General features: G+C 32.4%; 2 protein-coding genes across 2 annotated transcripts; both read left to right on the plus strand.

Annotated features, from left to right (window-relative positions):
* The first annotated feature begins 3,928 nt into the window (after nucleotides 1–3,928).
* On the plus strand, nucleotides 3,929–6,543 carry LOC134258063 (uncharacterized). The gene is made up of 6 exons (XM_062740623.1): nucleotides 3,929–4,174; nucleotides 4,304–4,454; nucleotides 4,669–5,034; nucleotides 5,574–5,843; nucleotides 5,940–6,244; nucleotides 6,355–6,543. The coding sequence occupies exons 1-6, from the start codon at nucleotides 3,929–3,931 to the stop codon at nucleotides 6,541–6,543; spliced, it is 1,527 nt and encodes a 508-aa protein (XP_062596607.1).
* A 5,410-nt stretch (nucleotides 6,544–11,953) lies between these two features.
* Nucleotides 11,954–15,645, plus strand: LOC134258064 (uncharacterized). Its single transcript, XM_062740624.1, has 5 exons — nucleotides 11,954–12,168; nucleotides 12,743–12,994; nucleotides 13,634–13,789; nucleotides 14,681–14,928; nucleotides 15,544–15,645. The coding sequence occupies exons 1-5, from the start codon at nucleotides 11,967–11,969 to the stop codon at nucleotides 15,643–15,645; spliced, it is 960 nt and encodes a 319-aa protein (XP_062596608.1). The 5' UTR covers nucleotides 11,954–11,966.
* The last annotated feature ends 4,798 nt before the right edge of the window (nucleotides 15,646–20,443 follow it).

Raw genomic sequence — 20,443 nt, forward strand, 5'->3', positions numbered from 1 at the left:
CAGGGCTGATTTTTTTCTCTTTCAAATAGCCCCCTACCTACTTTTAATTTGCTTCTGACGCCAATGTGAGGGTAGGGGAAAAGGAAGTAGTTACATGGACTCTTCAAAGCATATACTCAATACTTATAACGGTCCTGAAGCTAATTATGAAATCAGTTTGAATAGTCTCTTTAAAAACGGCTACAGCGTTTTACCGATTGCGTTGATGATTTTAATGATGACAACGTATTTTGTATGTGTGTGTGTGTGTGTGAAGGGGGGGGGGGGGGGTAATTGGTAAGCCGTTACATGGCATATGAATAATACAGACAAAATCTATAAAAGATATTAAGCGAGTGGAAAAGAGAAAGGGGATTTCCTACAAATATTTTGAAGCAAAATGAAATTAATTTCAAAACGATATAATTAAAACAAAATATTTTATACTTGACTTCATTTTCTTTCTTTTTTAAATAAATATTTTTTTTACGAAATGATAGAGTTGTACAACAGTTTATTATTTTTAATACAAAAATTGCTATTTGCTATTTTCTAATGTGGCGTATGTAACCACAAACAGAGATGGAAAATGTATTAATTTAAATGGTTTAGACATCGGGATCGAGATGCCTCTCATACCTCGATACGGATACGGATACGTATACGGATACGGATGCGTCAGATAGAACAATCTCTATTAAAGGGCTTTTACCATTAAACTTTACTACAAAACTAGTATAACCTTAATATATGTATTTGTTTGTCAATTTTGAGGACGAATGGTCAACCAGTGAAGAGCAAATGAGTTGTCCTGATGGAGAGCCAATAAGATGCAAACCAACGTTGGCCCCAAAACGGAGTTGACTACTATTGAAAGAATAGGTGGCCCAACAATGGCTCAATAATATCCGTTCGTTGGTTCAACAATAAACCAACAAGTTGGTCTGATTAAGGGCCGATGAGCAAATTACCGTTGGCCCAACATTAAGTGCTTACAATGGCCCAAATGTACAAAAATGACGTTTGCCCAACATTGAAAAAATACATTGGCCCGACAGTGGCCCAATATTAACTGTTACATTGGCCCAACAATAAGCCAACAAGTTGGTTTGATTAAGGGCCGATGAGCAAATTACCGTTGGCCCAACATTAACTGCTTACAATGGCCCAATTGTACAAAAATGACGTTTGCCCAATATTGAAATAATACATTAGCCCAACAATGGCCCAATATTAACTGTTACATTGGCCCAACAATAAGCCAACAAGTTGGTTTGATTAAGGGCCGATGAGCAAATTACCGATGGCCCAATGTTGAATACAAACGGTGGCCCAACATAAGGAGCATTGTTGGCCCAACAAAGGTCCAATAACATCCTGCTATCTGGGTCAGTACTGTTTCTAGGATCTGGTTTTATTTTTGATTTTAAATACCCGGTAACTGCTACAGTATTTTGGTGTTTATACTAGGTAGGTTGGTAGACCAATAAGCAAACATTTCATCCTCAAATATGAAATATTTTCAAATATTTTTAAAACCTCATTTAAAAGAACTGACATCTACAGGCATGTTTTTCTAATAAGGGACTGGCTTTGGTTTACATTGCGCAATGCTTTGCGAAGTATGTCTGGTAATTAGATTTTACAGGTTTACAATAATGTTGAATGAAATTTAAAAGATTTAGGATATGTTTAAGATAAGAAAAATAAATCATTTCTTTTTAAAGACCTGATTTTTAAAATGCTTTATAAACTACCATAATAATGGTTACTGCATTCGACAAGTGTGATTATTAAGTTATAATGAATTAAAGTTCTTTTCAAGTGAGGCACGATTTAAAAGAGATATTAAAACAAAAGAAAAAAAGTATAACACCTTTTTTAATGCTCGTGTAATTTTAGAAAAGGGATTTAAATATCCCATTTTAAATTTTATTTCCTATGGAATATATTCGTGATTTTCATAAGTTTTTGTACTATTTCTAAAAAAAAACTAATATCGTCGTTATGTGCTCTTAAATACTGAAACTGATTTTGAGCCCAAAGTTATTTTGATAAGGATAAGGCTAATAGCCGTAACTAGAGGGCGCTTAAATATAAAACCCGGAAAATCCCTTCGGGACCCATGAATTCACACACAAAATGGTGATTAATAAAAATACGCAATTTTGTACGCATTTACATCACATAAATTCTTTTATATACACAAATACACTTATTTCCACATTTTACTAGATCTCGATACATTGATCTCCTCTGGAAACTTAACGCTAGAAGTTTTTGTTTCTTACATATTATGTAGTTTATGATATAAATAAACAAATATTGTAATTTGAGTGAAACATATGCGTCTTTTTATTCATAATGTGTTTTGAAATGTGAAAAATCATTTACTCATACAATTCTCTAGTAAACGTAACTTATTTTGAAATGGTTTCTAAAATACACATACGAACCTTTGCATTCACAGCAGCATATAATAATATATGTGGAGAAAACAAAGAATATTCAAGCCCAAAAGTCTATTCAAACAATATATATACATGTATCAGAAGGAGAGAAAAACACGAGCCACCAAAATATAAAAGGTGGGATCAGGTTTCACGGAGGAGTGAGCGTGCCGGTTATATCCATCGTGTGCTCCTTGTCATGATCGGGAACTAGCGAAAAAATCTGTCAACAATTCAGTGTGTATATAATAGATTAACAGTAAGTATAAAAAAAAAGACAGTAAGCATTTGACTTATTGATAGAATGTAATTGTCAAAAGGTTCATTGTATCGAACATAGAATTTACGAAATGATGAATTCACTTCCGGATACTGGTCCAATTTCAACCACACTTGGCACAGAGTGTCCTTGCGTGAAGGGGAATCAAATGAGATTGTAGATATTTTTGTTTCATCAACTTTTTTGTCATTAACTTACCTTTATTCAAAATTTGTCCATATAGAGCATACTCTTTTGTATCGAATCATCTTTGAGATATAACCTACTACGTATGCAGGGATAAAGTTATAATATTGCTGCATAAGTAAGGGAAGTTGACGATTGAAAAATGAAAGACATCACGTTTATCAAAAAGATTTATTGTAAGATTACCATGAATATTAACATCTTTTTCTAGTAAGATATCTAAATATGAAGCCGATGTGTCAAACTGTGTATTTTTGATATGGTATACAAGTAAAAAGATTTCATTTTTCTAGGTTTTACATCAAATTTTACCCAGGCTGCTGTCTTAATTGTAAAAAGAACAGTGTGACGGACAACTTCGGAATGGACATTTTTCCGAACTTGCGCACCCTTTTCCTTTAAAGCTATCATCTTGGAATGTTTTTTAAATGGTGGGGTTTTTCTTCCTAAATGCATTTCTAAAATGAAAAATGCAACATGTTCTGCTAGTTTTTGAGATATTTAGAGTCAAAAATAAAAATCCCATGGGGAAACATGTACTTAAAATTACCCCATGAAAAACCCCACAGAAACCCCATGGGGTTTTAAATTAAATTAAAAATATCAATATGTGGGATTTTAAACCCCATGATAAAGAAACGTGGGAGAAAAAACCCCACATGACAATATAAGCAACATATGGGTTAAAAAACCCCACATTGATTTTTATGGGTTTATTTTCCCCATGGGAAAAATTTTAAACCCCATTGGGTTTCTGTGGGGTTTTTCATGGGGTAATTTTATACATGTTTCCCCATGGGATTTTTATTTTTGACTCTAAATATCTCAAAAACTAGCAGAAAATGTTGCATTTTGTATTTTAGAAATGCATTTAGGAAGAAAAACCCCACCATTTAAAAAACATTCCAAGAGGATAGCTTCAAAGGAAAAGGGTGCGCAAGTTCGGAAAAATGTCCATTCCGAAGTTGTCCGTCCCACTGTTAAAGAACTATGATTATCAAAATTATTTTTTGCAGCAATAAATATGTGAAACATGGAGAAAATGGAAAAAATTCAACAGATAAAGAAAGACGCAGAATTGGCCCTGTACAAAAATGACGCCCAATCAGCATGGAAGCTTTACTCACAAGCACTTTCGCTGTGTGAGGAATCTGGATTACAGGATGAATATAAGAGGATTCTGGGTTACAGAGCAATGGTAGCAGTAACTGTTCAAAATCAGGAGGAAGCACTAACTAATTCCATAGAGTACATCGTGATGGATGAGCAAAGCGAGGCGGTAAGAAGTTCCAAATTTTACTGTATGAACTTATTTTGTTTTGTTTTTTTTTTTTTCAGTTTATACGTGAAGTTTGCTGTCATGCTTTAAAGGAAACTAAAATTTATGTGGTTGGGTTGATATTTTCAGGGTTTCTGGTGTGCTGCAACTGCACTGCAAAAGCTTAAGGTTTTTGATAAGGCGCTAGACATGCTCATCAAAGGATTCAAAATTGCCGAGGAACCAAGTGCTTTCTTGACAGAGATTGTTCGATTTATATCCAAACTTAAACCTACAACAGGTAATTACAATTCACCTCTTGTAAACTTTTTTAGCATTATCAAGAAATGTAGGAGCAATTACATGTAATATATATTAAAGATTATAGTCACATCTGCATCTACAAATTAAAGTGCTATCAATTAATTTTTGATTACAAATCTTAGAATCAGAGTACATTGAAAAAATAGCTCTTAAAACAAATTAAGGTTTCAGCATTCTTTTTTTATTTGCAGATATGCAAGCATATTTGAAAGTTTTGGACGGTCATCCTGACTTGCTTACCAAGCAGATGAGCATAGACACACAGAAAATTGTTATTCAGAAACTGTGTGATATGGATTGCTGGGAGGGTGTGAGTTTGTTAGTAGTCGGGATACACTCAGGTCCTAAAAGTGATTTTGACAAAATGTTGGCCGAAGGCTCAACTACGAATGTGCCTGTAGGAAAACTTTTGAAAAATTCTTCCAGGAAAAATCTGAGGACCTTTGGTCTGCAGCTTGCGGTTGCTTTACTTGATAACGGTGCACCAGTGCTGCAACTGGAGCAGGAAATGGGAAAACCAATGATTCACATTGGACTGAAAATGTACTTAGAAACAGGTGAGCTTGAAGTAGTGTTACCCAGGTCTGTAAATGAATATCTTTTTAAATCAAACTGATTTTCTAGATGACCACATCTAATAGGATTGAGAAAACGTTCAAATATACAAGTTATAGAATCTGGAGCCGAAATACTTAGTAGTATTAAATGATTTAAATTCAGATACAGAATGCATTAAAATAAGTTTAAAATCAGATACATGTGTTTCTATCATAAGTTACCAAAAAAGTTTGCATCTGACAAGATCTTGATTTTTTAAATGTTAAAGCAGTCTGAAAAGACAAACATACTGTGCATACTGAAAGGTGCATTAAATATTCAAGATAGTTTTAATCTCGCTATGTTCGCGATTGGTAATTTTTCCGACAAATTCAACCTACCAGTGCCACTTTTTGATGTTTAAATCTTTAATAGACAATAATTTCTTCCAGCGTGAAATTAAAATCAATTTTTCAAAACTATTCAGACCCGAAATTGTGTCAAAAAATCCATACAGTTGAATTTACAGTATTATGATAAATTAAATTTTATTTTTCAGATAAAGACACTTTGCTTGAATGGTTCTTTAAGAGTTCTATGAATGAACAATCACATCGAGATACATGTGATACAGAAGGAAATACTGTGTTACACATCCTTGTTAAAAATCCAGTAAAAGGAGAAAAACGTATGGTCAATATTTTGAATTATTTACTTGAAAACGGATGTCCCTCAAAGCTTCCAGATGGGAATGGGAAACTACCGATAGATTATGTTTCCCCAAATGATGCTTATTATTCCGTTTTAATGAAAGCAAAAATAACACCAGGTATATATTTAAAACATTTTAATTAGTTTATTAATTTAAGCTTAAAATAATTGATCAAATTTCTATGTTTTAAATTATATTGTGCGATAATTTCAGATGAAGGCAGCTCAAACACCATTGAAAATGACGATGTACAGAGTACTACAGCAATGGATGAATTTGATAATTTACTCAAACAGGGAAATGAATATTTAGACCGAAATGCATTAAACAAGGCTTTAGAGATGTTTTTGAAAGCCAAAGAACTTTTACATAAAGAATTCTCAAATGGCGAGATCAATCAGGCAACTCTGCATAACGTCCAATGTTCGATTTTAGAATGCCAACTCAGGAAGGGAAACTTTAAATCTGCACTTGAGAATGCTTTACAAAGATTTGATATTGCTGATGAATCATCTAGGGTATGTTTAACAAAAATACATCATTAATCTGTTAGTATCTTTTCAATTTCCAAAATGTTTTTTTAAATCAATATTGAATTTTTAAATGAACAGTGCACATTTTTTTGTAGTTTCTGTATTTACTTGGTCGATCACATGCTGGGCTGTGTAATTGGATTGAAGCCATTGCTTCATTTGTTAGCGCTTTACTTCGGTTGCAGGATGACAACTTAAAGCTCGAACAAAATATCATTAGCCACATCGCTAAAGCATGTCCAAAATATCTAGAAATCACGAAAGGTATTACTTTTTCTCCGTGATTCTTGTTATGCTAATTAATGGAAATCATTGAATTTATTTTTTTAAATTATATACATGTAGTATTATTTTTTTTATTTATTTTATCATTGCTTCTCATATTTACATAAGTCTAACTGCCACATTTTTAGCTCACCTGAGCCGAAGGCTCAAGTGAGCTTTTCTGATTAAACATTTTGTCAAAATTTTCTGTATGTCCGTCTGGTCTGTTTTTAATTTTCACAAACAAATTTTCTAAAAACCACTAAAATATATTTTTACCAAACTTGATACAAAGCATCCTTGGGTAAATGAAATTTAAATTTTTATATAGGGTATATCCTTCACAAGGGGAGATCATTTAGAAAAGACAAAAATAGGGTTTCATTAAAAAATCTTCTTCTTTACCACTGGGCCACAAAAGCTGAAACTTATGTGGAAGCATTCTAAATTGTTCAAATCATGACCCCCGGGGGAAGGGCGAGGCCACAATGGGGAAACATAGTTTTACATAGAAATATATTGGGAAAATCTTCGAAAATCTTCTTCTCAAGAACCACTGGCCTAGAAAAGCTGAATCCTATGTGAAAGCATCCTGGTATAGTGTAGATTCTAAATTGTTCAAATGATGACCCCCGGGGGAAGGGCGGGGCCACAATGGGGCATCAAAGTTATACATAGAAATATATAAGAAAAATTGTTTGAAAATCTTCTTCTGAAGAACCACTGGGCCAGAAAAACTGAAACTTATGTGGAAGCATCCTGGTATAGTGTAGATTCTAAATTGTTCAAATGATGACCCCCGGGGGAAGGGCGGGGCCACAATGAGGAAACATAGTTTTACATAGAAATATATATGAAAAAACTTTGTAAATCTTTTTCTCAAGAACCATTGGGCCAGAAAAGCTTAATCTTATATGTACATGGAAGGATCCTTGGTTAGTGTAGATTTCAAAATGTCTAAATTATGATCAGTGGGATAGGTTGGGGATGCATTATGTATTACAAGTGGGAAATCTGGTAAAAACAGAATGGTCAAAGCTTCTCACGTGAGCGATGTGGCCCATGGGCCTCTTGTTAGTTTTCTATTTACTGACCCCCTGTGTAATTTGTGGTCAAAATGTCTTTACGGACGTAATAGGAATCGTTTTCAATCATTAAAACAAATTTTGAATAAGAACAGACATAAATATATACGAGGGTTGATCCAAAAGTAATGTCACAACTTTGATAAAATTGCTATAAATCAACGTAAAGCAACATTTTAAATAATGGAAGCTTTATTTATTTTAAATCAGACTGAAAAATTCAAAGGAATATGATGTATACTTACCAAAATATCGAATGTTAAACAATGTGCGTTTGTGGTAGTCGCCGTACCTAAATAAAACGTCATATGACGGATATGCACAGTCATTCTTTTGAGTGTTTCCCCTTCAGTTTATTAAAAATATTTGTGATTCGCAAACACTTTTACCACTTTCACTTTCTTTAAGAGTTCATGGTACCATTATACACTCACTCGTTTCTTAATTCAGCCCTTTGTTAAAAATTTTGAACAGAAGCAAAAAACTTAGAAATTCACATATGCATGTCACTCTATACGTCTGTCTTTTTAGCTCACCTGAGCCAAAGGCTCAAATGAGCTTTTCTGAACAAAATTTGTCCGTTGTCTGTCGTCGTCGTCGTCGTTGTCGTCGTCGTTGTTGTAAACTTTTCACATTTTCATCTTCTCAAGAACCACTGGGCCAATTTCAACCAAACTTGCTACAAAGTATCCTTGGGTAAAGGAGATTCAAGTTTGTTCAAATGAAGGGCCACGCCCTTTCCAAGGGGAGATAATTAGGAATTAGAGAAAAATTAATGGCATTTAAAAAAAATCTTCTTCTCAAGAACCACTAGGCTAGGAAAGATGAAACTCATGTGGAATCATCATTAGGTAGTGAAGATTTAAGTTTGTTCAAATCATGACCCCCGGGGGTAGGGTGGGTCCAAAATGGCCGATCAAAGTTTAACATAGGAATATACATAGGAAAAATCTTTAAAAATTTTCTTCTCAAGAACCACTGGGCCAGGAAAGATGAAAGTTATGTGGAATCATCCTCAGGTAGTGTAGATTCAAGTTTGTTCAAATCATGACTCCCGGGTGTAGAATGGAGCCAAAATGGCCGATCAAAGTTTTACATAGAAATATATAGGAAAAATCTTCTCAAGAACGATTGAGACTGGAAAGATGAAACTCCTTTGGAATCATGCCCAGGTAGTGTAGATTCAAGTTTGTTCACAACATGACCCCCAGGGGTAGGGTGGGGCAAACGGCCAATAAAAGTTTTACATAGGAATATATAGGGAAGCCTTTTAAAATCTTCTTTCAAGTTCTTCAAAGCCATGCTTAGTGATATTTATAGGGAATCATCCTTAGGTAGTGAAGGTTCAAGTTTGTTCATATCATGACCCTCTGGGGGTTAAAATTCAAGCCCCCCCCCCCCCCCTCAGTAAACTTTCAGTTCTGATCTGATATGTGCTTTTACGTAGCCAATTGCTCAGGTGAGCGATGTGGCCCCTGGGCTTCTTGTTTTGATCGGACGGAAATGTTAAATGGTGTCTGACGTTAAAAAAACACAGACGTTAAGAGTCACATGCATAGTTTGTCTTTGCTACTGTTCAAAATTATTGACAGAGGGCTTAATTATGAAACGAGTGAGTGTATAATGGTACCAAGAACTCTTAAAGAAAGTGGAACTAATGAAAGTGTTTGCAAATCACCGATATTTTTTAACAAAACAATGGGGAAACGCTTAAAAGTATGACGGTGCATCTCCCTCATATGACGTTATATTTAGGTGCGGCGACTACCATAAACGAACATTTTTTTTTTTAAAAAAAATCCGATATTTTGGAAAGTATACATCATATTTCTTTGTATTTTTAAGGACTGATTTGAAATAAATAAAGCTTCCATCGTGTAAATTTTTTTGCTTTACGTTGATTTATAGCAATTTTATCAAAGTTGAGACATTACTTTTCGATCAACCCTCGTATTTATTAATGCTTATTTAAAGTTTTGGCATGGTGCGACATTATAGTTTGCCGCATTAGTATTATGACGTCATAAACGTAAATTGTTTTCAGCACCATCGGGGTTTGGCGTGTCAAACCATCGGGGTCTGGCGTAGACCATCGGACTTTGGCGTGACCATCGGACTTTGGAGTCCCGTCGCACTTTGGAGTCTTACATCTATTTTCATTTATTTTTGTTAATAGTGACATATGTTTCTCATTGTATTGTATTATAACATATATCACTATTATAAACGATTTACTAACTTACTTAGTAAGGTTTCATAGCAAATCAAAGTATCAAAGTTATAACTATGGTTGACTCTGGTAAACTACAGTTAACTACAATATTTTTTTTGTTAGGGTGTGCCTTATACATTTGATTGATATTTTTGTTTGGTATTTAGGAGACAAAGCCACTTTTAAAGTTTTGAAAAAACTTCCAGCAAGACTAAAATGCTCCATTGTTTTCCAACTCGTCATTAAAACAGAATTGGACGCCGCGTCTGTATTCTTTCACAAATTTTCTGCTGGATTGACTTTGCTCAAGGATCAGACTGTTTCTGAAATGTTGGACTTACAACAGCTTTGCAATATCAAGATTATTTCCGAACATCCCTGGCTTACATATTTTATGAAAATTTTGGTGGCTGATAATCTTGCTGATTTTCGTCAAATAATTTTAAAGACGAAGGAAACATACTTACACGCTTGTGTTAGAATAGCCTCAGTTACAGGTAAGAATGAACTGATTAAATGTCTTCTTAATCATTTATTGACACTTTTTATAAATGCAGATTTATACTCTCATCATTAGTTCAAGAAAACGTTATCAATAATAAATTTATCAACATATTTTTTTTTTCAGAAAACACAAATCTGCTGGAACTAGTATTAGAAAAGGCCAGAGCCTGCAACGAGGAAAATGTAGTTGACTCAAAGGGAAATACACCCCTGCATCTTGCAATGCAGTTAATGACTAGAAACATAAAATCAAATTCTGTAACACTTAATATAGTACAGAAGCTTTTAGAAAATGGTGCCAATCTTTTGCAAAAGAATGACGAAGGCAAAACAGCTCGGGAATATGTTCCGATGTCAAATGCCCTACTCTGCAAGAAAATTACAGGTCTTGAAAGTAATACACCAGCAACAGTTATTGCTTTAACATTCTACTTTTATAATCGATTTTAAGTCGTACATTTAACTGATCTAAAATTACACAAGCTTTAAAAATTACAGAACTGATATTCTTTAATTATCAATAGAGCATTGTTAAATACAATTGTACATATGTTTGTACTTCAAACAGAAAGGGCAACCAGAGTTAACCACAAGGAATTTAAGGCAAAGGGAGAATCGACGAAGTTTAAAAAAACAAAAATGAGGGAACCAAAGAGGTAATATTATCTGGTGTCGCTTGATAAAAGCAATTTCAAAAACATACGAAAAAAGTTTACAAGAACTTGTACTTAGCACACTGAGTGCTAATAGAAGTGAAACTACACAAAATGTGTCTTGCTGTAAAATAAAATAAATCACTTCTTATTGATACATATTTACTGCCTTAGACAAAGTAATAAAAAATCAGTAGATATATAGATATTTTAAAATATCTATTTGAATAATGTATGAATACGATATTAAGACAAACAAAGTGCCAGAAATTTCATAAGATATAAATCAAAGTATTTATAACACTTGCGTGTAACTATGGTATAGTCAGCTATTAAGCCCAAGGCAAAAGAAAAATGGGCTTATTGATATTGAAACGGTTTGATCGACTCATATTTATGGTAAGTTATACTGGTTTAAGATATAACCATAGTTACAGTATATCTGTCAGGAATCAGATGGCAAAAGGAATTCAGAATTATAAAATGATGAAAAAGAGAGAGAGAAATTGCTACATTAAAAATAATCACCGTAATGGGGCTATGTTTCCATTGAAAAGTAATGAAGATTCAAGCATCTGCAAAACAACGATCATTAAATTGGTTTGATTAAATTTAATTTGATTCAAAATAAATAATATCTTTACATCGACTATAAAACTTACGAAATGATGACTTTAAACGAGACTGCTGATATTCTTGATTCATCAACTTGCTTGTCAATAATTTACATCGTTTCAGAAATTGTTCATACGCTAAATACACTCTCTTGCGTCGCGACCATAAGTGAGATATACTCCGTATGAAAATAACATTTCTTTTGGCATATACACATTGTGTTTATAATTTTATATACTACATAATCTTTTAGAGAAAATCTATTACATTTTCATTGTGTGTAAAAGTAATTTAAATATTCCCTAAATGTACATTTTGACATTATTTTCAGTATTCGAGTACCTGTCGTGTTTCAACAGAACGAAAATGAAACAATGATGACCGAGTCATGCGAAAATTGCAAGTGCAGGTCTGTTGTTGACAGGATAAGATTGAGAAGGGATCAAAATGTGGAGGGTGACATCAATATCCTAATAAATGTCCTTCAGGAACACCATACTTCTTCAACACACAGAGAAGTTTTGGACGAATGCGTATCACTTGTGGCAGAAACTATTTGTAGCTCAGCCATCAGTGGTAATATTTAGTTTCAAAATTGGTATGGCATGAAGTTGGTGGCGTGATCAAATCTTGTATAATTTCATGTCATATTCCATAGAAACTCTAACTAATGATATTTATATTTTTACTTAAATTATGTTACAAAATGCACTTTTTACTAATTTGTTAATGATACGCAACATATCATACATGGATAACTTGTACAACGTCATAATCCAAACATTACTATATTCCGTGTGGTTTGAACGTCTGATAATGCGAATAGCTGCATGTCATTGAAAATAAATCGTAATATTAACTATATTGCCGTATGAGGAAAGACACTGACAAATGTTAAAGTACCTTACAATCTTACTCAATAAGAAATATCGTTTTACAATTTAACAACAAATAATACGTTTCAGAAATTCTTTTCAAAGTTGGAATAATTTCATCAGATGTTTCGTTTTAGTCTAATATTAATGAAAAATTGAATTTCATTCACAAGAGAATGTCAAAAAAGAGGAAATCATCTGTTCTGATAATAATTGTTTTTGTTGCAAGTTTTGTCAATGCTTCTTGACTTAATTGATTTACTTTATTCCAATAGAAATTCCGATATCCTTAGTCAAGATAGATGAAAAACTTTACAACAGATTCCTCCAAAAGCTAATCCAAATGGAAATGTGGGAGGTCATGCACGATGCTGTAGTATTGTGTATTAGCAAAGGCAATGTCAAATCATTTCAAAGGTTTCTTAGACAAAGTTTAATTGCAACAATGACGAACACTACAGAGAGTGAAGAAAAATTATGCAAAATATTTGAACATCTTCCGGATGGAGAAAATATCATCAATGAAGGTATTGATCAAGTTTTTACAGTTCACATTCGCTCAAATTAAATTGTGTTTGGTTTTCAAATATGGTAAGAAATAGCACTTAAGTAGCAGTTAGAGATTGATATGAAGGCAAAAATATTAATATTCCGCTTTTTATAATTTAATGTTAAACAAATGGCCCTGAGTGCCAAGTATAGGACAAAAGTTGCAACTCTCCACCGGAAAATGGTGGCGTCTCCATATAAGTGATCAATTCGAGTGGGACGTAAAACAATATTCAGTAAATCAATGGTACCAAATTATTGTTTTTGTACTGCATTTTACTTCATGAGCTACATAATCAATATATACGGATCACGTATCGCAGGTGTGATCAGTCATAAAAGGAATGCTTACTGCTCATAGGCACCTGAGTAGAAATATTGGAATATACAGAAGGTCTGTGTTCATATGCCCTCCTCACTTATTTAAATTGTTAATGAATTTCTAAGAGCGATCGCTGTTTGTTATCTTCGTCTTATTTTCATTATCCTTCATAAAAAGTTGTTGTTCTTATGGTGATTAAAACACATTTACCTCACACTGCAAAGATAAACACAGTAATAAAAAATATGTAATATTTCATTTTATAATTGTTATCTAATTTTTTTCCATGACGAAGATGACGAAGAATTGGTAAAGTCAGCAATTGAGCAATCACATTTTAAAGTTTTAAGGTTGCTGTTTCAAAGCCATGTTAACCCAAAATACCTGAGTCTTAGACACGGAGATACACCTATGCATGTTGCTGCAAACATGTATCTAAACAACGAGAGCAGTAAGTACATCATAACTGCTATAATATCCTTTCGATATTGTAAATAATACTGATTTAACTTCTTTGAAAATGTAAATGTGGAGGTAGAACTGAATAATAATAATAAGTTTATTGTTTTAAGGAATGATTCTTGTCGGGTTTCTGTCTCGATGAAATATTCAAATATAATAACTTAAATGGCTTAGATATTTAGATGCGATGCAAGAGATTTAGAAGATCATAAATTAGTTCTTTCCTCGTCACAACTGTACCACTTAAAATAGAATAGAATTGAAATCAAACAGAGACTATATTTTTGGCAAAATGGTGGCGTATGAACATATCTCCTTTTCTGGTTTTCAAAATTCCAATAACAACACAATGAATAAAGTTAAATATTTTACATAATCTAATACTCAAGGTCATTTAAAAATGTAAATAAAATTATAAATAAGGGATTAAAGATTTTAGAATTATCAAATAAAGAAGATTTACAAATAACTTCAATTATGTTTTAGCTTTTTAAACGGTCTAGATTTTGTATCATTTTTTATAAGACTACTATATGAAAATGAGAGTAATAAATTAATATTTTTCATTAATACTCAAGAAAGCCACTTTTTCTTAGTATTAAGGATAAAATCAAAATTGTGAAAGTGCAAGGATAAGTCAATTTTTAAGACATTCATGTACAATGTACATGTAATCATATACAGCTTTCGTTATTAATTATATATACTTGCACCTGAATTCAATTGTTATATCAATTTGACTTAAAATATACTTTGAGTCACTTAATATATGTAATATAATTTAAGAGAAGACGTTTTACTTGTTTTATTTCTTTTTTATGCTTTATTTTCTATGCATTTAGATTTTATTCCTTATACCTTTTTTTAAAAATTTTTATAGGTACCATTTTTCAAGATTTCGTTGTCAGGTACAGAGGAAATCCAATACTATATAGCTTTCTAGATCCACATCAAACAGATGCTAACGGAGACAATCTTTTTCATCTTGTTGCGAAATCAGAAAGCTGCCCCCAGGCTCATAAATTGGCAAAACTTCTGAATGGTCTGCATGTGTCTGTATCATGTCGGAACAACGAAGGAAAACCACCGAGAGATTATGTACAATGTAAACATGAGGAAATGCGTAAGGTATATATAGGTTTATTTAAACGAATCAAATTTTTTTATGGAAAATATGGTTTTAATCTATACTGGTGATTGAAAGAAATGATCATAATCAAATTTAAATTTTCTGATATCCATAATGATCACGCATTTAATGCTTCAGAACATCACTAAGCTGTAAATACTTTAAAATAGACTGTATATAAAATTGAATATTGATTGATTGAACCCATGCAATCATTAATGGATACTTAAAACTGAACACGACTCGTAAATAGGCATGCGCCATTTTCGATATCATTATCTACGATACTTCAACAGCATGGTATACTCGTCGCATTCGTCACACCTGGCTGCGTTATTGTCGCGGGTATCGGCGTGAAATGGTGACCCGTGTTTGTGCTGGTTATCTTGCATTACCTAAGTTTACATTTTATTGCAGTTATGTGTACCTGTGTTTTTGTATACTGCACTGACCTGTACAACTATAATTCTTACTTTATTTGGTATCTTACCTTCTTGCATTAGACGAAGTATTACGTTATAATTCTCGCTACTGAGTGCTGTGTAGCATACGTCTGTCTACACTGGTGTCAACTGATTACACTGAACAATGAACAAGTTTTGACCTTTATATAGGGGTCTGCAGAGTGGAGAGAATCCGGAGCAAAAATGGCGGACACATTACTTTTACGAATAGTGTTCAGCTTTAAAGAAAGTGCTGCCGTATTCGTAAGCTAAACATTGTTTGAAGAAATATCTCGGGTTATAAATGTATAAAAAGTTGAAAAATTGTCAATCTTAACGAGAGATTATTGTCTGGGGTAAGACGATATATTCACTGTATACTGTAGACGTCTTTAATTTCACGGGTCTAAAATTTCACGGTTTGCTAGAAAGTTACCTTTCACGGTGGTTTAAATTTCACGGAGAATGGTTTGTAAATATTCAGGTACTATGACTGTGTATAGGTAGAAATGACGTGAAATAATAATCACGATGGTTTAAAATTCGCGGAAAATTCTTAAATCGTGAACATAGTGAAATTAAAAACATCGTAATGTTTTCCACTTCTACAGTATCTGCTTATATCTCATGTATTTTGAGTTGAAAGATTTAAAAGATCAATTTCATAACATTGTTCAGGAAAATACGTCACATAATTTCCCCGTCGGTTTGGAGTAGATTTTCTACCTCAGGGGTGACTTCTGTAAATTCTTCAGTGAAAAATTCTTATTACGTACTTGATGTTTAAAGAATAGACATCTAAAACAAGGCCTTATTTTCTCGACTCGGGTTTCTTTATATAGGATTGTAACAAGCTTAAAGTACACAATTCACCATGAATCGGACACCCTTGTACTTCAACAAGTTCTAGCGGTATCCCTATCGACGGAAATTATCAAAATGGAGTTAAACAGTTTGTGATAAAAATAACAATTTAGGATAAATTATATGCCATTTATTGAGAAATATCCCTAAAAATCGAGCTTTTATGAAAAACTGAAATTCACCATGGATCGGACATTGTTCGCCATGCATCGGACAGACAGTATGGAGAGCGGAAAAATATCATACCTTTATCACAGTGCTTCAAAATTCTTGATATGGATCTATTTTCATCTTTTATCTAAGAAATAATCCTCAACTTTTATTTAATCGACGATATTATTGCACCAATAAAGAACGATTCTAGAGACCCCCCCCCTCTGCCTTAGAAATGCTTTAAAATGCTTATAATGCCGTAAGTTGCGCCTTTTTCTCATGGTTTAGCATACTCTGGTTTGTAGAAATAAATTGAGTAAAATTCCAGACGTCATATATCGGTAACTTGTATTTTGACTGAAAATATAGAGTTTTTATTTTCTTTTTCAACAAAAAACAGCTGTCAGCTGGGTTCTGTATGAAAATGGTAGTGCTTACCTTTGCATCGAAAAGTGTCCGATGCATGGTTAGTTTGTGTCCGATGTACGGTGAAATTAGCATACTAGTATAAGCATTAAACAAAGATTAAAGTTAAAGTTCTTTATAATTTATGTAAAATTACCAATCCTTGACAAAATTTACCAAAGTCCGACTCGTTCCGTGGAAGTCGAATTTAAAAGAACGATTACTCTTAAAAAATTCGGGCAATTCCCCTTTGATGATGTAAAATTTGACGTAGCTTCAAGGCCATTTGCGTAGTATTTTAATCACAACATGATAAACACAATCGGTCTCATTAAAAAATTTATATCTTCATCTTTATGACAGAAACAGATAAATACACAGAAAGAGATTTATTGCTTAAAGTTGTCCGAAGCAAGGTATATGTCCGATGCATACTTACATTTGCATAAAATTTACTTGTCTGCTTGATTTGTAAGCAAAGAGAGATAACTCTATTGCAAAAACAAACTCTGTATGAAATTTACTCTTATTTATTTTCCACGATTCGGAAATCGTAGCAAACGAAATTGAAACACACCGAAAACCTGCTAAGCGGTATTTTGGGTATTTTCTTTTCTCATAAGAATTGTACAACTTTAAATAGATATTGAAAACTGAGTTTGAAATCTAGCAGGGATTATATTTTTGGCGGAATGGTGGCGTGTGAAAATATCTTCTTTTCAGATTCTCAAAATAATAATAGAACAATGAATCTTGTTATAATTTTACAAAATCAAATTCTTTGAGAAATTGGGACTATAGATTTTTATTATAGTTTAAAAAATCAAGAACTTCTCATTCAACGATATTGAAGCTATTAAAATGTATCCTATTCAAAATTGTTCAGCGTTTTGTGTGTGTGTTTGTTTTTTTTTTAATAGATTTTTTGGAAGATGGAACCAACTGTCGAAGAAAAAATAGAGAAGCTCAAGGAACAAATAAAAGATTCCATATCAACATTTTATGAAAAACGCTCATCACGAAAGAAATCAATGTGTTGCACAGGGGAGCAAAAGCATTCAGAGGTACATTTGTCAAAATAGTTATTCCACAAGTCATTTTATATTCTAAACATAATAGTTTTTAATACCGTATAGCGGGCTATTTAACGGGGTGCTAATTTTGGCTTTTGATATTAAAATCGCCACAATATATAGTCAATGCTTCTCTATTAATAAATCTCCATCCTTAAAGATCTAAAAACCTTGTGTCCACTAGAATAAATTTCGCCGACATTATTGTCACACCTTTGAGGAGTTCATTTGCCAAATTTTATACCCACCAGTAAAACCGACTATACTGTCTAGGCAAAGCGCCTAGTTTTCGTTTAAAATGAAGCATATTTAAAGATTGAAAAACATTAATCAATCAATTACGATATGAATCTGAAATGATAACCTGTTATTTCAAAAGACAATGTGAAAAATTGCTGTAACCTGCAATTATTGATATTAATCAAAATGGGGATAAATTTATAAAAATTAATGCAATTGATGTACATTGATATCTAAATGAGCATATTTTGTGGAAAACGTTTTGGAAGATTGGTGATTGAAAATACATGTATGTGAAAGATTATATAAATATTGTAATTGGTCTTTTTGCAACGTTCTGCAGACTGAACATGTTTCTCAGAAAAAAGTCTTGGACCAAAATCAGAATGAGGTACAGTGCATAATAAGAGGATAGTATCACTTATACACTGAGAAAAATTCAATCAATTTCATATGATACCAAAAGTGTAAAAATATTATTGTTTAAAGTTATTGGTTTTTTTCAAACAGCATGAAAAGGTTTCTCAGAAGAAAGCTTTTGACCATTACCAGTTTAAGGTACAGTGCAATATTTAGCATAGTATATAGATGTACACACTGGGAATCAGATTTTTATTCCCCGTAATCAAAGATTCGGGAGTATTTAATTCAATATAATTTAATTCTGGTTGTAACGCTGTATTTGATTGGATTAAAAAATTTTCTTCATATCGTATAAAATGGGTTGCCTACGTCACAATGACTTACGTCAAAAACGTATCAATCTGCCTGACGTTACATTCAAATTTTATACAAACTTAAGTCATTTTATTAGAACAATCATCTTTTTTTCTTACATCAAATGAGTGAAAATTAAATTATAAGCAATGAATTTAAGTAAAAATGGTAGAAAAACAGTTTACGCATTTTTATAAACCGCTTCGCGGTTTATAAAGCGTAAACTGCCTCAACCCAGTTTATACCATATAAAATAGGTAGCTATTAAATTCATTCCTTAAGTAGAACCTTATGACACATTAATTAGTGGATGTGTCTAGCCTGTGTTTGATCCATTGTGACATCATAATTAATTCAATATCACTTTTTTCCGTACATTACAGATTCAATAAAAAAAATGGTAGAAAGCTGCATTTTAAAATTCATGCCAAAATAAATTAATTCAATTTAAATATTTTTTTATTATAATGCTTAATGACAATATATTTCTGAAATTACATAAACCTGTAGGTACCATCCATTTACTAGATCTTGACCTTAAGTAATTAAGTCATGAAATTACAATGTACGTGTATACAGCTTACTGTAATAATGTAAATGGTAGGTAGCCATTTTGAAGGAATGCAAAAATCTTAAGAAACCTTCAGTAGCCAACTAAATAGTGTAACATATTGATAAAAAGTGTCTAAGTCAAAGATGTAGTGTTGTAGATCGTGCGATCGTTTGTACATTTTTGTGATATATGTATCTATCATAAATTGATGTGCATAACTTTTCATAATTATTTGTTAATTTTTCATATTCTTGGGTTTGATTAGAATTTTTCTTTCAAATATATTTTTAAATCAAAATTACAAATTTTTGTAAACATATTTAATGTGAAGTTAAATAGACAATTTATAAATTAAATCCCATGTAAGTGCAAAAAGGTCTAGAAAATTAGCATCGGTAAATGACCTTCTCTCATTAGTTAGAGGCGAAAAGTATATATTTTAATCACTTTTTGTTATCATTTTGGGATTTTCATTATCATATAAAATATTGGAAACATTGTGACAAAGACTTCTGAAAATATTTACAAATGTAGACTGGAAAAATGACCTTAAAAAGATAGACTTTATTTGCCATTTTTTTTTAAATATGTGGACTTATGTTTTATGTCAATTGAATAAAAAAGAAATTATTCTTGAGAAATATTGATCAATATATTGTTCAGTTAATAATGTCTATATACGACGATGTTTGAAGAGGTATTTTTGTAATTTTTCATTTTCTCTTTTTGACAATAACCCCTAAAAATTTGTAGTCGCAGTATGTAATTACCATACCAAGTTTCACAGGCTGTACTAGATTTAAAAACAAGAAAACATATCATGAGCTTTTAACTGATTGATAAGCAAGCATAATTTATCATTTTGAAAAGTTTGAAAATCCTGTGAAAAAGACTTTTCCGACATAGGTTCTACCTTAACCTTCTCCGTTTGCCCGGTCGGCTGCCTGTTTGTCTGTTCATCTGTTTGTTTGTCCGAAAAACAATTAACCAGGCTCATAACTCTTGACTGTGAAGGTCTTATAGCTTTTAACATTTTAGATGAATGCCTTATTAAAAATTAATATAT

This window comes from Saccostrea cucullata, unplaced genomic scaffold, assembly GCF_032062105.1.
Source record: "Saccostrea cucullata isolate Sc308-1 unplaced genomic scaffold, CSIRO_AGI_Scuc_v1 ctg857, whole genome shotgun sequence".
Classification (NCBI taxonomy): Eukaryota; Metazoa; Mollusca; class Bivalvia; order Ostreida; family Ostreidae; genus Saccostrea; species Saccostrea cuccullata.

Coding starts and splice junctions, on each gene's coding strand:
- LOC134258063 (XM_062740623.1), top strand. CDS start 3,929: ATGGAGAAAATGGAAAAAATTCAACAGATAAAGAAAGACGCAGAATTG. Junction 4,455..4,668: donor CAAACTTAAACCTACAACAG/GTAATTACAATT, acceptor TTTTATTTGCAG/ATATGCAAGCATATTTGAAA. Junction 6,245..6,354: donor TTGCTGATGAATCATCTAGG/GTATGTTTAACA, acceptor ATTTTTTTGTAG/TTTCTGTATTTACTTGGTCG.
- LOC134258064 (XM_062740624.1), top strand. CDS start 11,967: ATGATGACCGAGTCATGCGAAAATTGCAAGTGCAGGTCTGTTGTTGAC. Junction 13,790..14,680: donor GTATCTAAACAACGAGAGCA/GTAAGTACATCA, acceptor AAATTTTTATAG/GTACCATTTTTCAAGATTTC. Junction 14,929..15,543: donor AACATGAGGAAATGCGTAAG/GTATATATAGGT, acceptor ACCTTTATATAG/GGGTCTGCAGAGTGGAGAGA.